We start from the raw sequence: 17,034 nt of genomic DNA, 5'->3' as shown, positions 1-17,034 counted from the left end.
TTTTGAACATCAATACGTACTGGTGCATTACAAGCTGGTATGTAAGATTTTGTAAATTTCTTTAGGTCAGCAAAGAAATTTGGCAATTGATTAGCTAGCTTTTGTAAATGTATAATCTTTTGGATCTCTGCTTCACATTCCAGAGTCCGAGGATCTTGCCCATTCAAGGATGTTTGATTCCATGATATCTCTTTGACCAACTTGTTTGTCTCTCCACCTAATGTAGTGAATTTGGATTCAGCAAAATGACAATCCGCGTATCTAGCTTTAAATAAATCACTCGTGGTTGGCTCTAGATACTTAATGATTGTGGGAGAATCATATCCAACATATATTCTCATTCTCCTATGAGTTCCCATCTTTGTTCTCTGTGGTGGTGCAATGGGTACATAAACGACAAACTTAATTATGAATAACTGAAATAAATCTAAACCAAACTTAATTAAGTAGTAACTCCAGGAAAACTTGTGGAGGCAGATGTTTTCAAGTTCTTGGAGACGTTTCTCGAAGAGTATATTGTCATCACAACTCTTTTTCAATTCATTTTCAAGTTCTTCAACTCTCTGGGTTAATGTTCTCACTTCTTCTTCGGTATGTTGTGGGAAGACTGATGAATCTGGAAGACATAGAGATCTCATTTGCACTAACTAATCCAAATACACGGCCTTGTTTTCATATTTCATCAATCTATAAAAAACACACAAGTATATGAACATTGATATATATATATATATTTTCATACGCAAATAAAAATAGTAAATTTTTAACCAATCAAAAAATATGTAACTATACATAATTAAATCCATAAAAATTACCTTAACATAAATTTCTGTTGTTTCTTCTTGGGTTAGACTATCTATCGCCAACCCCTCACCATTTGAAGACTCTCTCTGTTACGAGTGTTCTTGCACATGTTCATCGAATTTTTCTGCAATCACTCCATATATATTATAAACAAATAAATATATACATAGATGGCATCACAAAAGTTTCTTCAAAATCAATTTAACTATGTGACATCACTTCAAATCCTTTATATATACTATTATATAGATCGATTAGAATAGTCAAACGGAAAATATATATATATAAAATTATATACATCCATTAGATTAGTCAAAACCAAATCACTCTGCAAGTATATACGGTTATGATGCAGTATTTTAGTAAACAAAGTGCTGGAACATGACAATAGAAAGAGATGACAATAGAAAAAGAATAATTTCAATGATTGATTGCATAAAATAAATCTAATAATTTCGTAAAAAAAGATGGCCTCTAACCTTGCATCGGTGAGAACGAGAGAAACAAAGCGGCAAGAAGAAAGAGTAATAGAGTTTTTAATTAGGGTTACAATTTAAGGATTAGGTATATTCTTTATATATAATACAAGTGAAGTTTTAAGGTATAATAAATAGTTTAAGAGAGAAACTTCAAAGATTACTAAATATTTCGAAAAACATTTAGGCGCTTTTTGAGTGCTTAGAATTCTAATTATTAATAAAAACCAAATCTTTTCTAAAAATTAAAATTCTAGTATACAGTATTTTTAAACGTCTTTGTTAAATTTAATTAAAATAATAATAAGACTATAAGATGGATATTAAACTATAAGTTATAATAGTTATCTACTTTATAAAAATATAATTATTTTCAATTTTTAAGGATAATTATGAAATGTTCAAGATGTAACTGATTTAGTTTACAAAAGAAAGTTTTTAATTATTAGTTTGTGTTTACCTTAAATAAAATACAATGATCATTCTCTATGTAAAACTATATTTAACTGGGTAATCAATGTTTGAAAAAAATGTCATAATACCATTACAATTGTTATGTCTTAAATTATCGTAACAACTTTGTCACTATTTCTGACAATTTTTTGTCATAAATTAATCCGTAAACATAGTATTATGACTAAACAATTAAAAAATTGTTACAATTTTTTATATTCCCAATAGAGTATCTAAAATGTTACAAATGTGTGACAAATATTTTGTCTTAAATAAATGTCACTATTTGTAACTACATAATTTTAGTAAAACCGTCATATTTTGTTACAATTAATAATATCGACACCATTTAGTCGCTAATAAAGACAATTTTCAGTGACGACTTAATTCGTAATAATATTGTGACGAAAGAATTACGTACTTATGACTAAAAGAAAAGGTCACAACATAGTATCTGAAAGGTCACAAATTTGTCACAAAAAAAATTAGTCTCAAGCTAACGTCACAATGACCTCTTATTCTTGTAGTGCAAGCCGACACTGGAAGCTTCGACCTCATGAGTAATGGTCGAGCAATCAATTGAATTCGTTTAATGAAGGATTCAGCTAATCCATTTTGTGTATGTACATGTGCCACGGGATGTTCCACACTTACCCCATGGACATACAATAATCATTAAAGGCTTGTGATGTAAATTCACCAGCATTATATAGACGTATAATCTTAAGTGGAAAATCTGGAAAGTGTGCGCTCAAAAGTATGATCTGGGCCAGCAATCTAGCAAACGCTAGGTTTCTAGTGGAATAGACAAACATACGACCATCTGGTCGATGCATCAATGAGAACCATAAAATATCTAAACGTCCCACATGGTGGGCGTATTAGTCCACATATATCTCCATGTATCCTTTACAGAAAATTTTAAAGTCTCTTTAGTTACTTTGACTGGTGATGGCCTTATAATGAGTTTCTCTTGTGCAAATGCTACACACGTGAGATTCTTAGGGATAACTCGTCTCTCTCTTAGAGTGTGTCCTTTTGAATTTAAAATTAGCTTATGCATCATGTTAGAACCGGGATAGCCAAGCCGGTCATTCCATAAAGTGAATTGTTCATTGAACATCTTGTTCATTGCCATATTAGCTTCTATCATATTTATTTTGGCATAGCAAAGGCCAGTAGATAATGCGGGTACAGTCTCTAGGACTTTCTTAAAGCCTTGGGTGATCTCGGTAATGTGTAGGAACTCTTGGTTCCCTTCACCCTTAATTTCAATATGGAAACCATCCAAACGAATATCTTTGAAACTCATTAAGCTCCTTTTTGAGCTGGGTGAATATAAAGCATCTGGTATTTCAAGATGTGTGCCCTTAGGTAAAAGAATATGGGTCTGGCTGTAGCCTTCAATCAGACTAGCTATACCCGCTATTGTGCTAATATTGGCATTTTTCAAAGTGAGATTCACAAAATATCTCTTGTCCTTCAAAATCGTGTGGCTTGATCCACTATCCACCACAAGTATGTTCTTGTCCTCAGTCATTTCTTAATATGAATAAGAATTATTTTAAAGATATAAAGGAATAAAGCAAACAAATGTATATAAAATAATTGAATTTAAACCAAAATCATAATTCAATAAAATCCAAAATCATAAAACATGGAAATAAAAATAAAAATATAATAAATCAAAACTATAGGTGTCTAAATTTAATTATCCTCTTTTAGGCAATCTGAAGTCTCATAATCCATTTGATCATCTTTCTCATGGTCGAAATCTCCTTCAACATTGAGATGAACCAAGTTAGCTTCCGGATTCTTTTTCACACTCTCTTGATAGAGATCAACAAGGTGCTTAGGTGTCCTGCACGTCTTTGCCCAATGGTTCCCCATACCACATCTGTGGCAAACAGATTTGGTCTTGTGTTGCGGTTTGAAAATTTTGCGGCCTCTACCTCGACCACGACCAAAGTCGGATCGATTTCCACGGCCATGACCATCATAATAGTTTCCTTGGTAATTGCCACGACCACCACATCCTCTACCACGACCACGGCCATGATACTTGTCCCTATGGACGTAGTTAGACTCTTTAGTCTCTTTAGGCTCTTTAGGCTCTTTCTTGGTCATATCAACTTTGTGGGCTTCTGGTAATGGGGTAGAACCAGGAGGTCTCATTGCACTGTTCATTAGCAATAACTCATTGTTTTGCTCTGCAAGTAGCAAACAAGAGATTAGACTTGCATATGTAGTAAAACCCTTTTCACGATACTGTTGCTGAAGCAATATGTTATTTGTTGATAATGTTTTCTCTAGCAAGTCTTCCTCAGTAACCTCCTTACCACATACTTTCAAGATTGAAACTATCTTAAATAGTTCTGAATTATACTCATCCACTGATTTAAAATCCTGGATTCTGAGATTCTTCCAATCGAACTGGGCCTTTGGTAAAAGCAACGTCTTTTGGTGATCATATCTGTTTTTCAACTCTACCCAAAGGTCAAGAAGATTCTCAATGGTGAGGTACTGATTTTTGAGACTCGGGTAAAGGTGATGGCGTATGAGGAGAATCGCCTTATATCTTTCTTTTTCAGTGGCCTCATTGTTATCCTCAATGCATTCGCAGAGGTTCTTTGATTTCAGGGTAATCTTAGTATCCAAAGCCCATTGTAAATAGTTGTCACCAGAGACATTAAGTGCATCATATTGAAGATTGTTGATCTTTGACATCTATAAGACACACACGCAAATAAAAATTATGCAATCGATTTAGATTATGCCATGCGGTTTTGAAGACCGAATCATGCAATCAATTTAGTCGAGGCCATGCGGTTTTTAAGACCGAATCATGCTGGTCCTAGTAAGGAATTTCTTACATGGTCACGTGGTTAGTTTATGCATGAAAACAATCTTAGACAAATTATGATATAGTATGAATAAGGAAACATTATGCAAACAATTAAGGTTTTCTATTTTAGTTAGTTTTTCCTCTTTTTTTTAAGCTTGAAATAAGTTAAGGATAAGGCTCTAGAATATTTAGGAGAATTTAAATATACAAGTTTGGGAATTATCCTAATTGGGTTTCGATTTTAAGATTTTAATTTTAGGGTTTCATGCAAAAACATTGAACAATCAAATAATAACAGTCAATTCATCCTAAACAATTCTTAACCTCAAACAACCGGATTTTAATGTTTTAGAATTTAGGGTTTCAAAACAATCGGATTAGGGTTTAGAATATTTAGGGTTTATAGCTTTAGGATTTCGATTTGTTGATTGTATATATGTAGATTTTAGGGTTCCAATATAATTAGGGATCAAATTCGATATATGTGTCAGATGAGTTTGATTGTTTACCTTGATCACCGATTGGGTTGAATGGATTGGTCCGGTAGCTAAAGACCACGGAAAACAAACGAGCTGATCACGAACGACGAGCTTAAACGAACAAGGGCTGATGTGCGGTTTTTAGCGATTTAGGGTTAGGGGATTTTCGAAAAACTTTTTAAAGCAAACTCGTGCTGATAAACGTGTTGTGATACTTGTTTTTGTGTTATTCATTCAATGATAAGAGTACATATATATATATATATATATATATAGAAATACACAAGTCCTAAACTTAATAGATATAGAAAACGACGATGGGCCTTGTGAACTTAGGCTTGGTATGGATCGGTTACGGAAATCCATTTTCCGTGAATTACAACAATTATCTCTCGTTGATCAATAATGTTGGGACAGACCAAAACCAAAATACCGAAAACGGTAAAAGAGACAAATACGACAATAAGATATCGAACTTTAAAGTTGTGGCTCTGATCCATTGCGGCCACAACTTCACTTAAATTGTTTTGTTGCGTACCAACAATACAGGCAACGCAAATTAGTTCCACTAAGTAAAAGGTCTCATGTGATGTGCAATCCTATATTTATAATTTTTACATAATCTAAACTTTGTATACTTTTCCCATTTCCAATTGCATATATGCAGTATATTCACACACGTGTGTTTGCGTTTCAATAATGTATAGGGATCTATATATTTATTGTTTAGTGTTATATCGTATAAAATAAACACAATTATTTGTTCAAACTTCAAACGCTATTTAAAAATTACAAACTTAAATGCGGATAACAAACTTACAAAAAAAAAAAAAAAGCAGTGTCTATTTCAAGTTGTGTGACCCTATATTATATACACATAATCATCGTTATTAAATAGTTGATATCGTTAGAGTGACTTTATCGTTGCTAATTATTGACCGCGACACTTACGTTAAACTTTGTTGACCCTATGTTTTCTTTACCATTTAGAACTAAGGCAATTTCTTTTTTCTTCTCGTTATTATGACTTTTATTGCTCTCTCTTTCTTTCTCTCGCTCTCTCTATATATAGAGCTAGCACATAAATGAATTACTGTCATCTTTAATTTGTCACTAGCAATTGTCAAGCTTTCAAACTTTATATTTGGCTTTAGGGGAGAACAAAGAGACTTTACTTTGGATATCAAACATGTCTAGCTAGCTCTCTATTCTAAGTCTACCCTATCTAATATCTATACTTACATGCATATTTCTCTCTCTCCAATTTATATTTGGAAATTTAGTTGGATCGACAAGTGAAGATTGATCGATGTTAGCTCTGTCTCCGGCGACGAGAGATGGTTGCGATGGAGCGTCAGAGTTTCTTGATACGTCGTCGTGTGGATTCACGATCAACCTGGAGGAGGATGAGTTTCCGGATTTCGCAGACCACGGGGATCTCCTCGACATCATTGACTTCGACGATCTATTCGGTGTCGCCGGAGATGTGCTTCCTGACTTGGAGATCGACCCTGAGATCCTAGCCGGGGATTTCTCCGACCACATGAACGCTTCTTCCACGATTACCACGGCGTCGGATAAGACTGATAGTCAAGGGGAAACTAACAAGGGTGTTACTGGGAAAGGTGAAGAAGTCATCAGCAAAAGAGACGATGCTGCGGCGGAGACGGTGACTTTTGAAGGTGACTGTGACCGGAAAAGGAAGTATCCCTCTTCTGCTTCTTCCAAGAACAATCGGATCAGTAAAAACGACGGGAAAAGAAAGATGAAGGTAATTAATTATACTAATATTTTTTTTTTAAAAAACATTAATAATCTTACATGACTAGCTAGAGTCGATTAGATGAACCGATCTAAAATGGATTTTTAATTTTTGTAAAGTAGATTTATTCGTTTAAATTTAATTTATTTTCTTGCTAATTAAGTCGTCTAATTTTCATATTTGAGTTTACAAAAATCGTGTAAAGACATATCAGTATATCACGTGCATCTCTATAAGCTTAAGCTACTATATTTCTTTTCGAATCATAAACTGTGTTAAAAATGTAAACTAGCTAGTTGGCTGTTAATTAAGAATTTTGTTGTCACTGCATATATAGTATGCATGTAAAAAAGTATCGAAATGATAAAGAAAATGGTTATATGTTGGGATGTGTGTGAAGGTGGATTGGACACCAGAGCTACACAGGAGATTCGTGGAGGCAGTGGAACAGTTAGGAGTGGACAAAGCTGTTCCTTCTCGAATTCTGGAGCTTATGGGAGTCCATTGTCTCACTCGTCACAACGTCGCTAGTCACCTTCAAGTAAGTATTTATTTATATTTACGCTTCTTATTAACTGCATTATTCTCTAAAATAACCAACCAGATTAAGTGTTTGTTATTATATATGGTGTAATAGAAATATAGGTCTCATAGGAAACATCTGCTAGCTCGTGAGACCGAAGCGGCTAATTGGACTCGCAAGCGGCATATCTACGGAGTAGACACCGGAGGTAATATTAATGGTCGGAGTAAAAATGGATGGCTTGCACCAGCACCCACTCTTGGGTTTCCACCGCCGCCTGTGGCTGTCGCACCGGCGCCACCTGTCCACCACCATCATTTTAGACCGTTGCATGTGTGGGGACATCCCACGGTGGATCAGTCAGTCATGTCTCATGTGTGGCCCAAACACTTACCTCCACCTTCTGCCGCAATGCCTAATCCACCGTTTTGGGTCTCTGATTCACCCTACTGGCATCCAGTAGTAAGTTCCCACATTTATAAAACCTTTACCCTTTTTCTTCATCATATATACTAGCTAGTAATTTAAATTTATGAATAAATTGGTTATTACGTTATTATATGCTTGTCTTTCTAACTTACATATTTATTTGGTCGCATGTAGATTCATAACGGGACGACTCCGTATTTGCCGACCGCAGCTACGGTAATATGAACCAACATATCCAAGATTATTTCCGTATATATATGAACCCTTTTTTGCTCCGATATTATGTTTAAATCGTATTTTTGACTGCTAATTGTATAGAGATTTAGAGCACCCCCGGTTGCCGGAATCCCACAGGCTCTGCCGCCAGTGTACAAACCAAATCATGGCTTCGGTGGTGGTCGTCCGCCGGTGGACTTACATCCGGTAAGAATTATCTGATACAATGGTTTGATTGTTGTCGAGTGTGACTTTTCGCATTTGATTTATGTAATTATATTCCCTTTGTTTTTGACTTTATGTGTACATATTATGAATGGAACAGTCAAAAGAGAGCGTGGATGCCGCCATAGGAGATGTATTGACGAGGCCGTGGCTGCCACTTCCGTTGGGATTGAAGCCACCGGTAGTTGACGGTGTTATGACGGAGCTTCACCGTCACGGTGTCTCTGAGGTTCCACCAACAGCGTCTTGAAACAGACAAGCCCCAAAGGCAAAACGAACCAAAACAAAATTCGACGACATGTCTTTCAATTCTTGTATCTTTTTTTTTTTCCAAGGGTTGTTTTCGTTTTGACCCTTGTTGAGTGTTGAGAGTCTAGGGTCTCTTTAATTAATCGTGTCATGTTGTGACTAATAATGAGAACATTTTCATGTGTACGTAGGGTGTTATAAGTACACTCTCTAGCTATAAATTAAACGCAAATAAATGACATATATCCGCTCTAACCGTTGGTGTTTAGAACTTGATTGCTAGCTTTTTATATAGTTTGAGATATATATATATATACTATATAAATTATTATCATCAATGAATGTTCAATGCAAACAATGTCGTATTTCATATTTGCGTTGGTTTTAAGTATAAGTTTATGATAAATCACTGAGTACATTGATTCAGTGATTTACATTAAGGAAAACTTAGTAAAAAATTTCACCCGCCGGTTTAGTTTTGGCGAGAAAGGAATCACGAGTTTTTTTTTTTTTTTTGCGATTTAGTATATAAAAACGTAGATTTGGGGGTATAGAGAGAACAGTGACTTAAGTTATATAAAATAATAATGTGGAGAGAGAGAGAGAGGACCACGAGATAAGGGGAGAATTGGGAGTGCATGGAGGCAACGTAAAATCCAACGTAACGACCTCTTGTTTCTCCCAATTGTGACCTCTCTCTCTCTCGTCTCCTTCAAATTTTTGTATGGTCCATCTCTCTCTCTCTTCATAATTGATACTTCACATATACATGCGGATACTATTACTAGTATCTCATTTTGCACTCCCACATTATGTACCAGGCACATGCATATTTTAATTATATGTACGTATTTATATCATAAAGAGACAAAGTTGCAATATATAAATACATTCATATACCGAACATGCATGGTCTTTAAACCCAATATATATATAACCAAAATGAATACTCTGTTCAAATTCGAATATGTAAAGGACTTGGGTCGAAGATAATGAAAAAAAAAAAAAAAGACAAATCACTTGTTTTTTCTTTTTCTAACCGGACAGCCCAAACCGAAATTAATGGATATTAGCTAGTTTTTGGTGCCTAGGTCTACTAGTACAATGGCTAAAATCACAGTGAGAATAATTGAACCTAGGGTTCTTAAACTCTATGATAAATAATTAATTTAATTTAACCACATGCATGATAAGCATAACATGGTTAAAAGAATAATTGAACCAGCAAAAGGTTAGGATATACGGTAAATACTAAATATTGGTGATTTGTTCAATCCTTATAGAAAACATGAAAACACCATGAAGATTCGAATTTTTAGACATTGGGCCGGTTATGGGCTGAATTGACATAAAAGTGGGCCTGATTCCATAGTAGAAATCTTGATTGAGGGGTTATCTCCTCCGAGTTTCCCATTCGTCAAGTATAATAATTGCTGCTTTGGAGTTGAAGAAAGAGTTTGGTTTGTTGTTTTTGTTTTAATTCTTCGATTTTGGTTTCTCTGCAATTAAAGTTTTCGATAGTGCAAAAGCATAAGCTTGTCGATTCGGCTGAGTGTTCAAATTTCAAGCTCTTGCGAAGGGTTCTTCTTGAGATTGATTTGGTTTTAATTTGGAACTAGAGAGAGAGAGAGAGAGATGGCTCCAACTCAGGATCCCAACAGCGTCGGAGGCGGTGCGAAGCAGGATGAAGCTTCCCTGAAGGTTCCGTCTAAGGATCCCAAGAAGAAGGACGAGAAAAAGGAAGAGGACCTTGTAAGTTTCCTCTTTCTCGGTTTTGATTTGGCGTTCCTTTTTGTCTCGACATTGTGTTTAGTATCTGGGTTCATCAGAATAGGATTTTAATTTCAAATCTGTAGGAGGATCTGTACTCAGTTTGTAAATTGAAATCGATCTCTAATTGAGGTACTGTAGTAAGTATGTTATATAGAATTAGGGTTTTTAAGCTGGGGAAAGTGAATCTTATGTAGTCATTTGACTAGCGGGATTAGAAAGTTGTTAAATTGGGATGGGAAGAGAGTTTTTGTAGATTAGTATATATTTGGTCTCACTTAATGACTTTGGGTGTGATTGTAGTCTGAAGAGGACTTGGAACTAAAGCAGAACCTTGAGCTCTATGTTGAGAGGGTTCAGGATCCCAACCCGGAGTTGCAGAAGGCTGCTCTTGAAAGCATGAGGTAATTCATTAATCTTTTAAACCGATATTGACTTGCTCAACTTATAAAGTCTATGCTTTTCTTTCTTCTCTTACTGTACATGTTTGTGTTTTCATTACTCTTTTGTCTTTTTTTTTTTTTTTTTTTTTTTTTTTTTTTTTTTTTTTTTTTTTTTTTTTTTTTTTTTTTTTTTTTTTTTTTTTTTTNGGCAGGAAATCCGGGCTTCAACAAGCTCCATGACTTCAGTTCCCAAGCCACTTAAGTTTCTCCGTCCCCATTATGGAATTCTTAAAGCATTTCATGTAACAATGGCTGATTCTGATCTCAAGGTATGTCATCATACATTTCAATTCATACCTCGTCAACTCTTCTTTGTTCCTATTTTTGGGTATGGCTTAAAGATTGCTTTTGCTATGTTTGCAGAAGTACTTGTCCGATATCTTGTCTGTCTTGGCCCTTACCATGTCTGCGGAGGGTGAAAGGGTATGCTTCTAGCTACTGATTTGGCCTTTTCTTAAAAGATGTCTTTTTTTTTTTTTTAATCTATTTGTTCTATCTGGTTTCCTTTTCATTTATTTCTGCTTGCCCCTTCTCTGTTCTGCCTTAACACATCTGTTGTATTATTTTTTGTAGAACTCTGTTGAGTTTGTTTTTCCGATTTGTATTCTTGAGGCATATTGTGGACTAATATCTACTTTCTTTATATTCCAGGAAAGCTTAGGTTATAGGTTGATTGGAACAGAGGGTGACATTGGATCGTGGGGTCACGAATATGTCAGGAATCTTGCTGGAGAGATTGCACAAGAGTATACAAAGCGTCAGGTTAGAAATCAAATCTCCATTTTGTCTTTGACTATTCAGTTTCTCGTCCTCGGACTTTTGCCCATATTCTTGGGTTATTGGAAGTTGTGTTTGGGTAAATCTTGCTAATGGTTGGAGTTTTAAGGAATGAGTATGTGTCTTATTCAATGAGAAAGGTTACTGAGTCATGGTTATCTACCTGTTCATTATCTCAGAGTGAGGAGGCCCCTATTGACGATTTGATGGAGCTTGTGCAGCAAATTGTTGCTTTTCACATGAAGGTGAATTTTCTAAAGACTGTTATATTTCTTGTTTCTTTGGTCCTTGTCGTGCATATATAGGAAGCGATTTTATAATTAATAGGCTTGAAACTAGACCTTTGGGGTTTATTTCTATCTAAATGATTTCATTTTACTCCTTGCAGCATAATGCAGAAACTGAAGCTGTTGACCTTTTAATGGATGTCGAGGATCTTGATCTCTTACTTGAGCATGTAGACAAAACAAATTTCAAGAGGACATGCAACTATCTCACAAGTGCAGCAAAGTACTTTCAACATACTCAATCCTATTTATTTTATTTCTCCACTCTTATTTGAGGTTTTAGACCAGTCATATTGTTATTTTACTGATTTTTTTAGATCAGTCATGTAGAAACAAGTAATGAGCTTTGTCTATATTGCTCACAAAAGTCTCCTTGATCTCTTATATTTGAACTTTTAGGTACCTTCCTGGACCAGATGACATGTTGGTTCTAGATATTTCTTACATGATTTACATGAAGTTTGAAGAATATCCAAACGCTCTGCAGATTGCACTATTTCTTGATAACACGCAGGTAGGACTTTAATCTTCCTATAGGACGTAGTATCATTTTATTATTTCTGAGTGTGTAGCAGCTGGAAAAATCAATCCTCTATGTCAAGTATTTTGAGTCGTTGTGTCAACTTTTTTGATGTTTAATGTGCTCCACGATATATTTCTTTATTGCAGTATGTTAAACAAGTATTCACCTCATGTGCTGATCTGCTAAGGAAGAAACAGTTCTGCTACATGATTGCTCGTCATGTAAGACCTTTAACCATCTCTACTTCACTACATTTAACAATTATATCTCATTCCTTCTTTTCTGTTAGTATGTTTTGGTTTTGGATCTTTACTCCTATATGCTTTAAGAGTTAGTTGTGCTTTTGTTCGATTGTAATTTACTTTCGGGCCGTTGCATAAAGTTGATAGATAGAAAATGAGAACACTTAGTTGTTATCGAGCGTGATCTGGAGGGAATATAAATCTGTTTCTTGATTAGCCATGAATGTTGGGCTAGTTACCAGTCGTCTCTCTATTTTTAGCCCTACTTTGTATTTTGTATCTGGAAAGACCTCATCTTAGCCACATTGGCCTCCTTCTATTCTCTTCTAAAGCAGACATTGATTAACTGCTGCATCACTGCTTTAAATTGCCGTTCACATAGAGACACAATACCCGACTGACATACTTTCTTATACTTATTTTATCTTCGTATTCCTCCTTGCAGGGTATAACCTTTGATCTTGACGATGAGATGGTTGCAGATGAGGATGACCGAGAAGCCTTACAGGATATTGTTAACAACACTAAGTTAAGTGAAGGATATCTGACTCTTGCAAGGGATATTGAGGTCATGGAGGCCAAAACACCTGAAGACATCTACAAGGTAAATCAGTTTGAATGGATGTTAGACCTGCTACTCGTTTATCTAATTACAAATTATGTTTTCCTCAGTTTTTTAATCTACCCTTTTGAATTTTGTAGGCTCACTTGCTCGACGGCAGGGCCAGCTCTGGTGCAAGCGTGGATTCTGCTAGACAGAATTTGGCTGCTACATTTGTCAATGCATTTGTAAATGCTGGTTTTGGTCAGGTATGGTTGCAGATTGTAATTAAATAGATCTACTGGAAGACATGTCGTCTTAATATATTTTTGTTTATTGCAGGACAAACTAATGACAGTACCTTCAGACTCCACCACCGGATCTTCTGGAAATTGGCTCTTCAAAAATAAAGAACATGGCAAGACTAGTGCAGCTGCTAGTTTGGTATACTTCTTCTTATTTGATGAATTTATTTGCTGTGTTCATATCATGGAATTAGAAATTGTAACCAGATCTTGTTGTTTCCCTTCTGATAGGGTATGATTCAACTTTGGGATGTGGACTCCGGACTTTCCCAACTCGACAAATATTTCCATAGTAATGATAATCCTATCATTGCTGGAGCACTGCTGGGAGTTGGGATTGTTAATTGTGGCATTAAGAACGATTGTGACCCTGTGAGTTGATGTTATGTTTTATTTTTGCGGGAACCATATGTGCTAATATTGTCAGCCACTCTTCCATCTCACCCAGCTTTATTTCTCAGGCATTGGCACTTCTTGGAGACTATATAGACAAAGAGGATTCATCTGTCAGAATTGGTGCTATCATGGGTCTTGGAATTTCATATGCAGGTTCCCAAAATGACCAGGTCAAGACATGTTATCTTCTTTCCTATATTATTAGTTGATTGTTTTAGGTGTTCACGAAATATTAACATGTGCACTGTTTTTACAGATTAGAAGCAAATTGTCGCCGATACTGAACGATGCGAAAGCGCCTCTCGATGTGATTGCATTTGCTTCACTTTCTTTGGGAATGATCTATGTCGGTTCTTGTAACGAAGAAGTGGCACAGTCTATTATATTTGCTTTGATGGATCGAAGTGAGGCAGAACTGGGAGATGCCCTCACTCGTTTCTTGCCACTTGGTCTTGGACTTCTATACCTGGGCAAACAGGTTGGCTATGTGTTGTACTTAATCTACCTCTATGTACATAATTATTATTTGCGTTGCTCAACATCAATTTGTTCCGTTATCTACCAGGAAAGTGTAGAGGCTACAGCTGAAGTTTCAAAGACGTTCAATGAGAAGATTAGAAAGTATTGTGATATGACACTTCTTTCCTGTGCTTATGCTGGAACTGGGAATGTCCTAAAGGTATCTAATTAACTGGGCTGGTAGTTAGTTGACACAACTCATTGCATTTAGTGTAGTTGTTGACTCCTTATATGTTCAGGTCCAAGACCTTCTTGCTCAGTGTGGGGAGCATCTTGAGAAAGGTGACATCCACCAGGGTCCAGCTGTGCTTGGATTAGCAATGGTTGCTATGTCCGAAGAACTGGGCATTGATATGGAGATCCGTTCTTTGGAGCGGATGTTACAATATGGGGAACAAAACATTCGGCGAGCTGTGCCTTTGGCCCTTGGTCTCCTATGTATATCAAATCCGAAGGTGAATACTTTTGTAAATCTAGTCTTACTTCACCTGCTTACATAATATTATTGGCTGTTGTATAGAGTTAATGCTGGTTCTTTTTATACTCCCACAATTCCAGGTGACTGTAATGGACACCTTGAGCCGGCTTAGTCATGACACAGATTCGGAAGTTGCCATGGTTAGTATCATTTCTCTTCACAGCCTCTCGAGTTAGTTTTTTAATTGAATAGTATTGAGAGGGGACTGATATTTCTTGTAACTCCTACAGGCAGCAGTTATATCGTTGGGACTGATAGGTGCTGGAACTAATAACGCAAGGATAGCTGGGATGCTTCGGAACCTCTCCAGCTATTATTACAAGGACGCCAGTCTTCTCTTCTGTGTAATGTGTTCCTCATTTTTGTTTTGTCTACTCACAGTAAAACTGTTATTCTTGTTTGAATCATTGAACTCACTTGGTAACTCATGATGCAGGTGCGTATTGCTCAAGGGCTGGTGCACATGGGAAAGGGTCTCTTAACACTCAGCCCCTTCCACTCTGAACGGTTCTTACTATCACCGTAAGTTGATCATTCTCTCTGTTGCCACTATAACTAGAGCTTTTCGATAGTTGGATCTTTTAAGCTTTGTTTTGTGTATCCTTACTTTGCTCATGTGAACCTTATTGATGCAGAACCGCACTTGCTGGTATAGTGACACTCTTGCATGCATGCCTTGACATGAAGCCGATCATACTCGGGAAATACCATTATGTGCTGTACTTCCTCGTTTTGGCGATGCAAGTGAGTGAAACTTAGTCCCAGTGTTTTCCCCTCTTGTTATTTAGATCTGTTGAAGTTGTCGATATGATTGATTGTGATCCTAATTTTTGTTTAAAAAATGTAGCCAAGGATGATGTTGACAGTAGACGAAAACCTGAAGCCACTGTCAGTGCCAGTGCGGGTAGGACAAGCAGTTGATGTGGTTGGACAGGCGGGTCGGCCAAAGACCATAACAGGTTTCCAGACACACTCCACACCTGTTCTCTTGGCTGCTGGAGAGAGAGCCGAACTGGCCACCGACAAGTATGTACTTCTTCCTCCCTTGTACCTAAAATTTTTTTTTCGAATTGAAAAGACTTTGGTATCTGATTATTATAAAACTCGACAAATGGGCAAACAGATACATTCCTCTGTCGCCGATACTAGAAGGGTTCATCATATTAAAGGAGAATCCAGACTACAGAGAGGAGTGAAGAGATGATTTTTCAAGACCACCACCACCATAGGAAGAAGAAAAAGAAGCTCTGCTGTTTCCTGCTACATTCTGATTTCTCTCTCACTAGTTTGATTATGTCTCATCATGGTTCTATGCCTTTTATGTTTTTTGGTTTTCCTATCTCCGTGTAAGCTTTGTTTCATTATATATTTGGGATCTTTTCTATTGACACGTCGTGAATCATATTATTACGTTAGTCTGTTTGATTTTTTTAGTCGCGCAAGTCGATAGAGAGACATCCATAGATTTTTCTCAAAAAAAATCAATGTTGAACACTTGTTACGGTCAGCTTAAAATCAGTTCACGATCCATAAAATTAAATACACTGTAGTGTGACAAAAAACTTATCCTACGTACTGAGGTTTTTTATATTATACGGTAAACTAATTGTGACGTCTAAATAGAAGAATCGGAAGCCAATCGCGTTTATATATAAAAAAAAAGGTTTTCGTCCAAACCAAACAGAAGAGGTTTTTATAGGGTTTATCTCGTTTTCCCCGTAATCGTAATCGGAAAAGCCAATCGAATTCTCCAATCTCTTCTTCTTCTTCTCATACCCGTAACTTTTTTGTTCCATTCCGATGGCCGCATCCGCCGTCTCCTCCGGTGCCAGATCGATGTTTCGAGCTGCTTCGTCTCGGAGCGTCACTGGCCGCTTCGCCTCTCAAGCGAAATCAGCCCCGCCCTTGTTTAGAGCCACTGCCAGAAGAAGTCCACTCCTTTCTCCTCTCCGGTTAGTCTCTCTCTCTCTCTCTGTGTTTTACCCAATTTTTTCCTATTTGATCTCATTTCATACTTGTGTGCTATTATCCGATCCAAAGTTTATATATATATATATCTTGGAATGAAGAGATTCTATGTCTCTCTAATTGGAATCTTGCAAAAGGGTTATTACAATTCAAACCCAAATGAAGCAACTTTTTGTCTACCTGATCTTCGGGTTTTGTTCTTTTGTAATCTTATCACATTGGTGTTTTCAGATCACTAAAACTCACTCACTCAGTGGTGGTTAAACATATGAAAATTTTTGCATCTTTAATTGAGAAAACCAAACCCTCTTCTCTATGACTATC

The 17,034-nt window shown here is 36.3% G+C and overlaps 2 protein-coding genes across 2 annotated transcripts; both read left to right on the top strand.

The window, feature by feature from the left end:
• LOC104766769 (transcription activator GLK1) lies at window positions 6,124-8,716 on the top strand. The gene is made up of 6 exons (XM_010490717.2): window positions 6,124-6,828; window positions 7,220-7,360; window positions 7,457-7,804; window positions 7,946-7,987; window positions 8,090-8,194; window positions 8,313-8,716. The coding sequence occupies exons 1-6, from the start codon at window positions 6,367-6,369 to the stop codon at window positions 8,460-8,462; spliced, it is 1,248 nt and encodes a 415-aa protein (XP_010489019.1). The 5' UTR covers window positions 6,124-6,366; the 3' UTR covers window positions 8,463-8,716.
• On the top strand, window positions 9,886-16,175 carry LOC104766768 (26S proteasome non-ATPase regulatory subunit 2 homolog A). Its single transcript, XM_010490716.2, has 23 exons — window positions 9,886-10,213; window positions 10,535-10,634; window positions 10,822-10,943; window positions 11,038-11,097; window positions 11,326-11,436; window positions 11,631-11,696; window positions 11,840-11,961; window positions 12,138-12,252; window positions 12,408-12,482; window positions 12,949-13,107; window positions 13,206-13,313; window positions 13,387-13,488; window positions 13,581-13,721; window positions 13,811-13,915; window positions 14,002-14,223; window positions 14,311-14,424; window positions 14,504-14,719; window positions 14,823-14,882; window positions 14,973-15,086; window positions 15,179-15,264; window positions 15,378-15,486; window positions 15,590-15,768; window positions 15,866-16,175. The coding sequence occupies exons 1-23, from the start codon at window positions 10,097-10,099 to the stop codon at window positions 15,936-15,938; spliced, it is 2,676 nt and encodes an 891-aa protein (XP_010489018.1). The 5' UTR covers window positions 9,886-10,096; the 3' UTR covers window positions 15,939-16,175.

This window comes from Camelina sativa, chromosome 19, assembly GCF_000633955.1.
Source record: "Camelina sativa cultivar DH55 chromosome 19, Cs, whole genome shotgun sequence".
NCBI lineage: Eukaryota > Viridiplantae > Streptophyta > Magnoliopsida > Brassicales > Brassicaceae > Camelina > Camelina sativa.
This window is presented reverse-complemented; position numbering and strand designations above follow the sequence as displayed.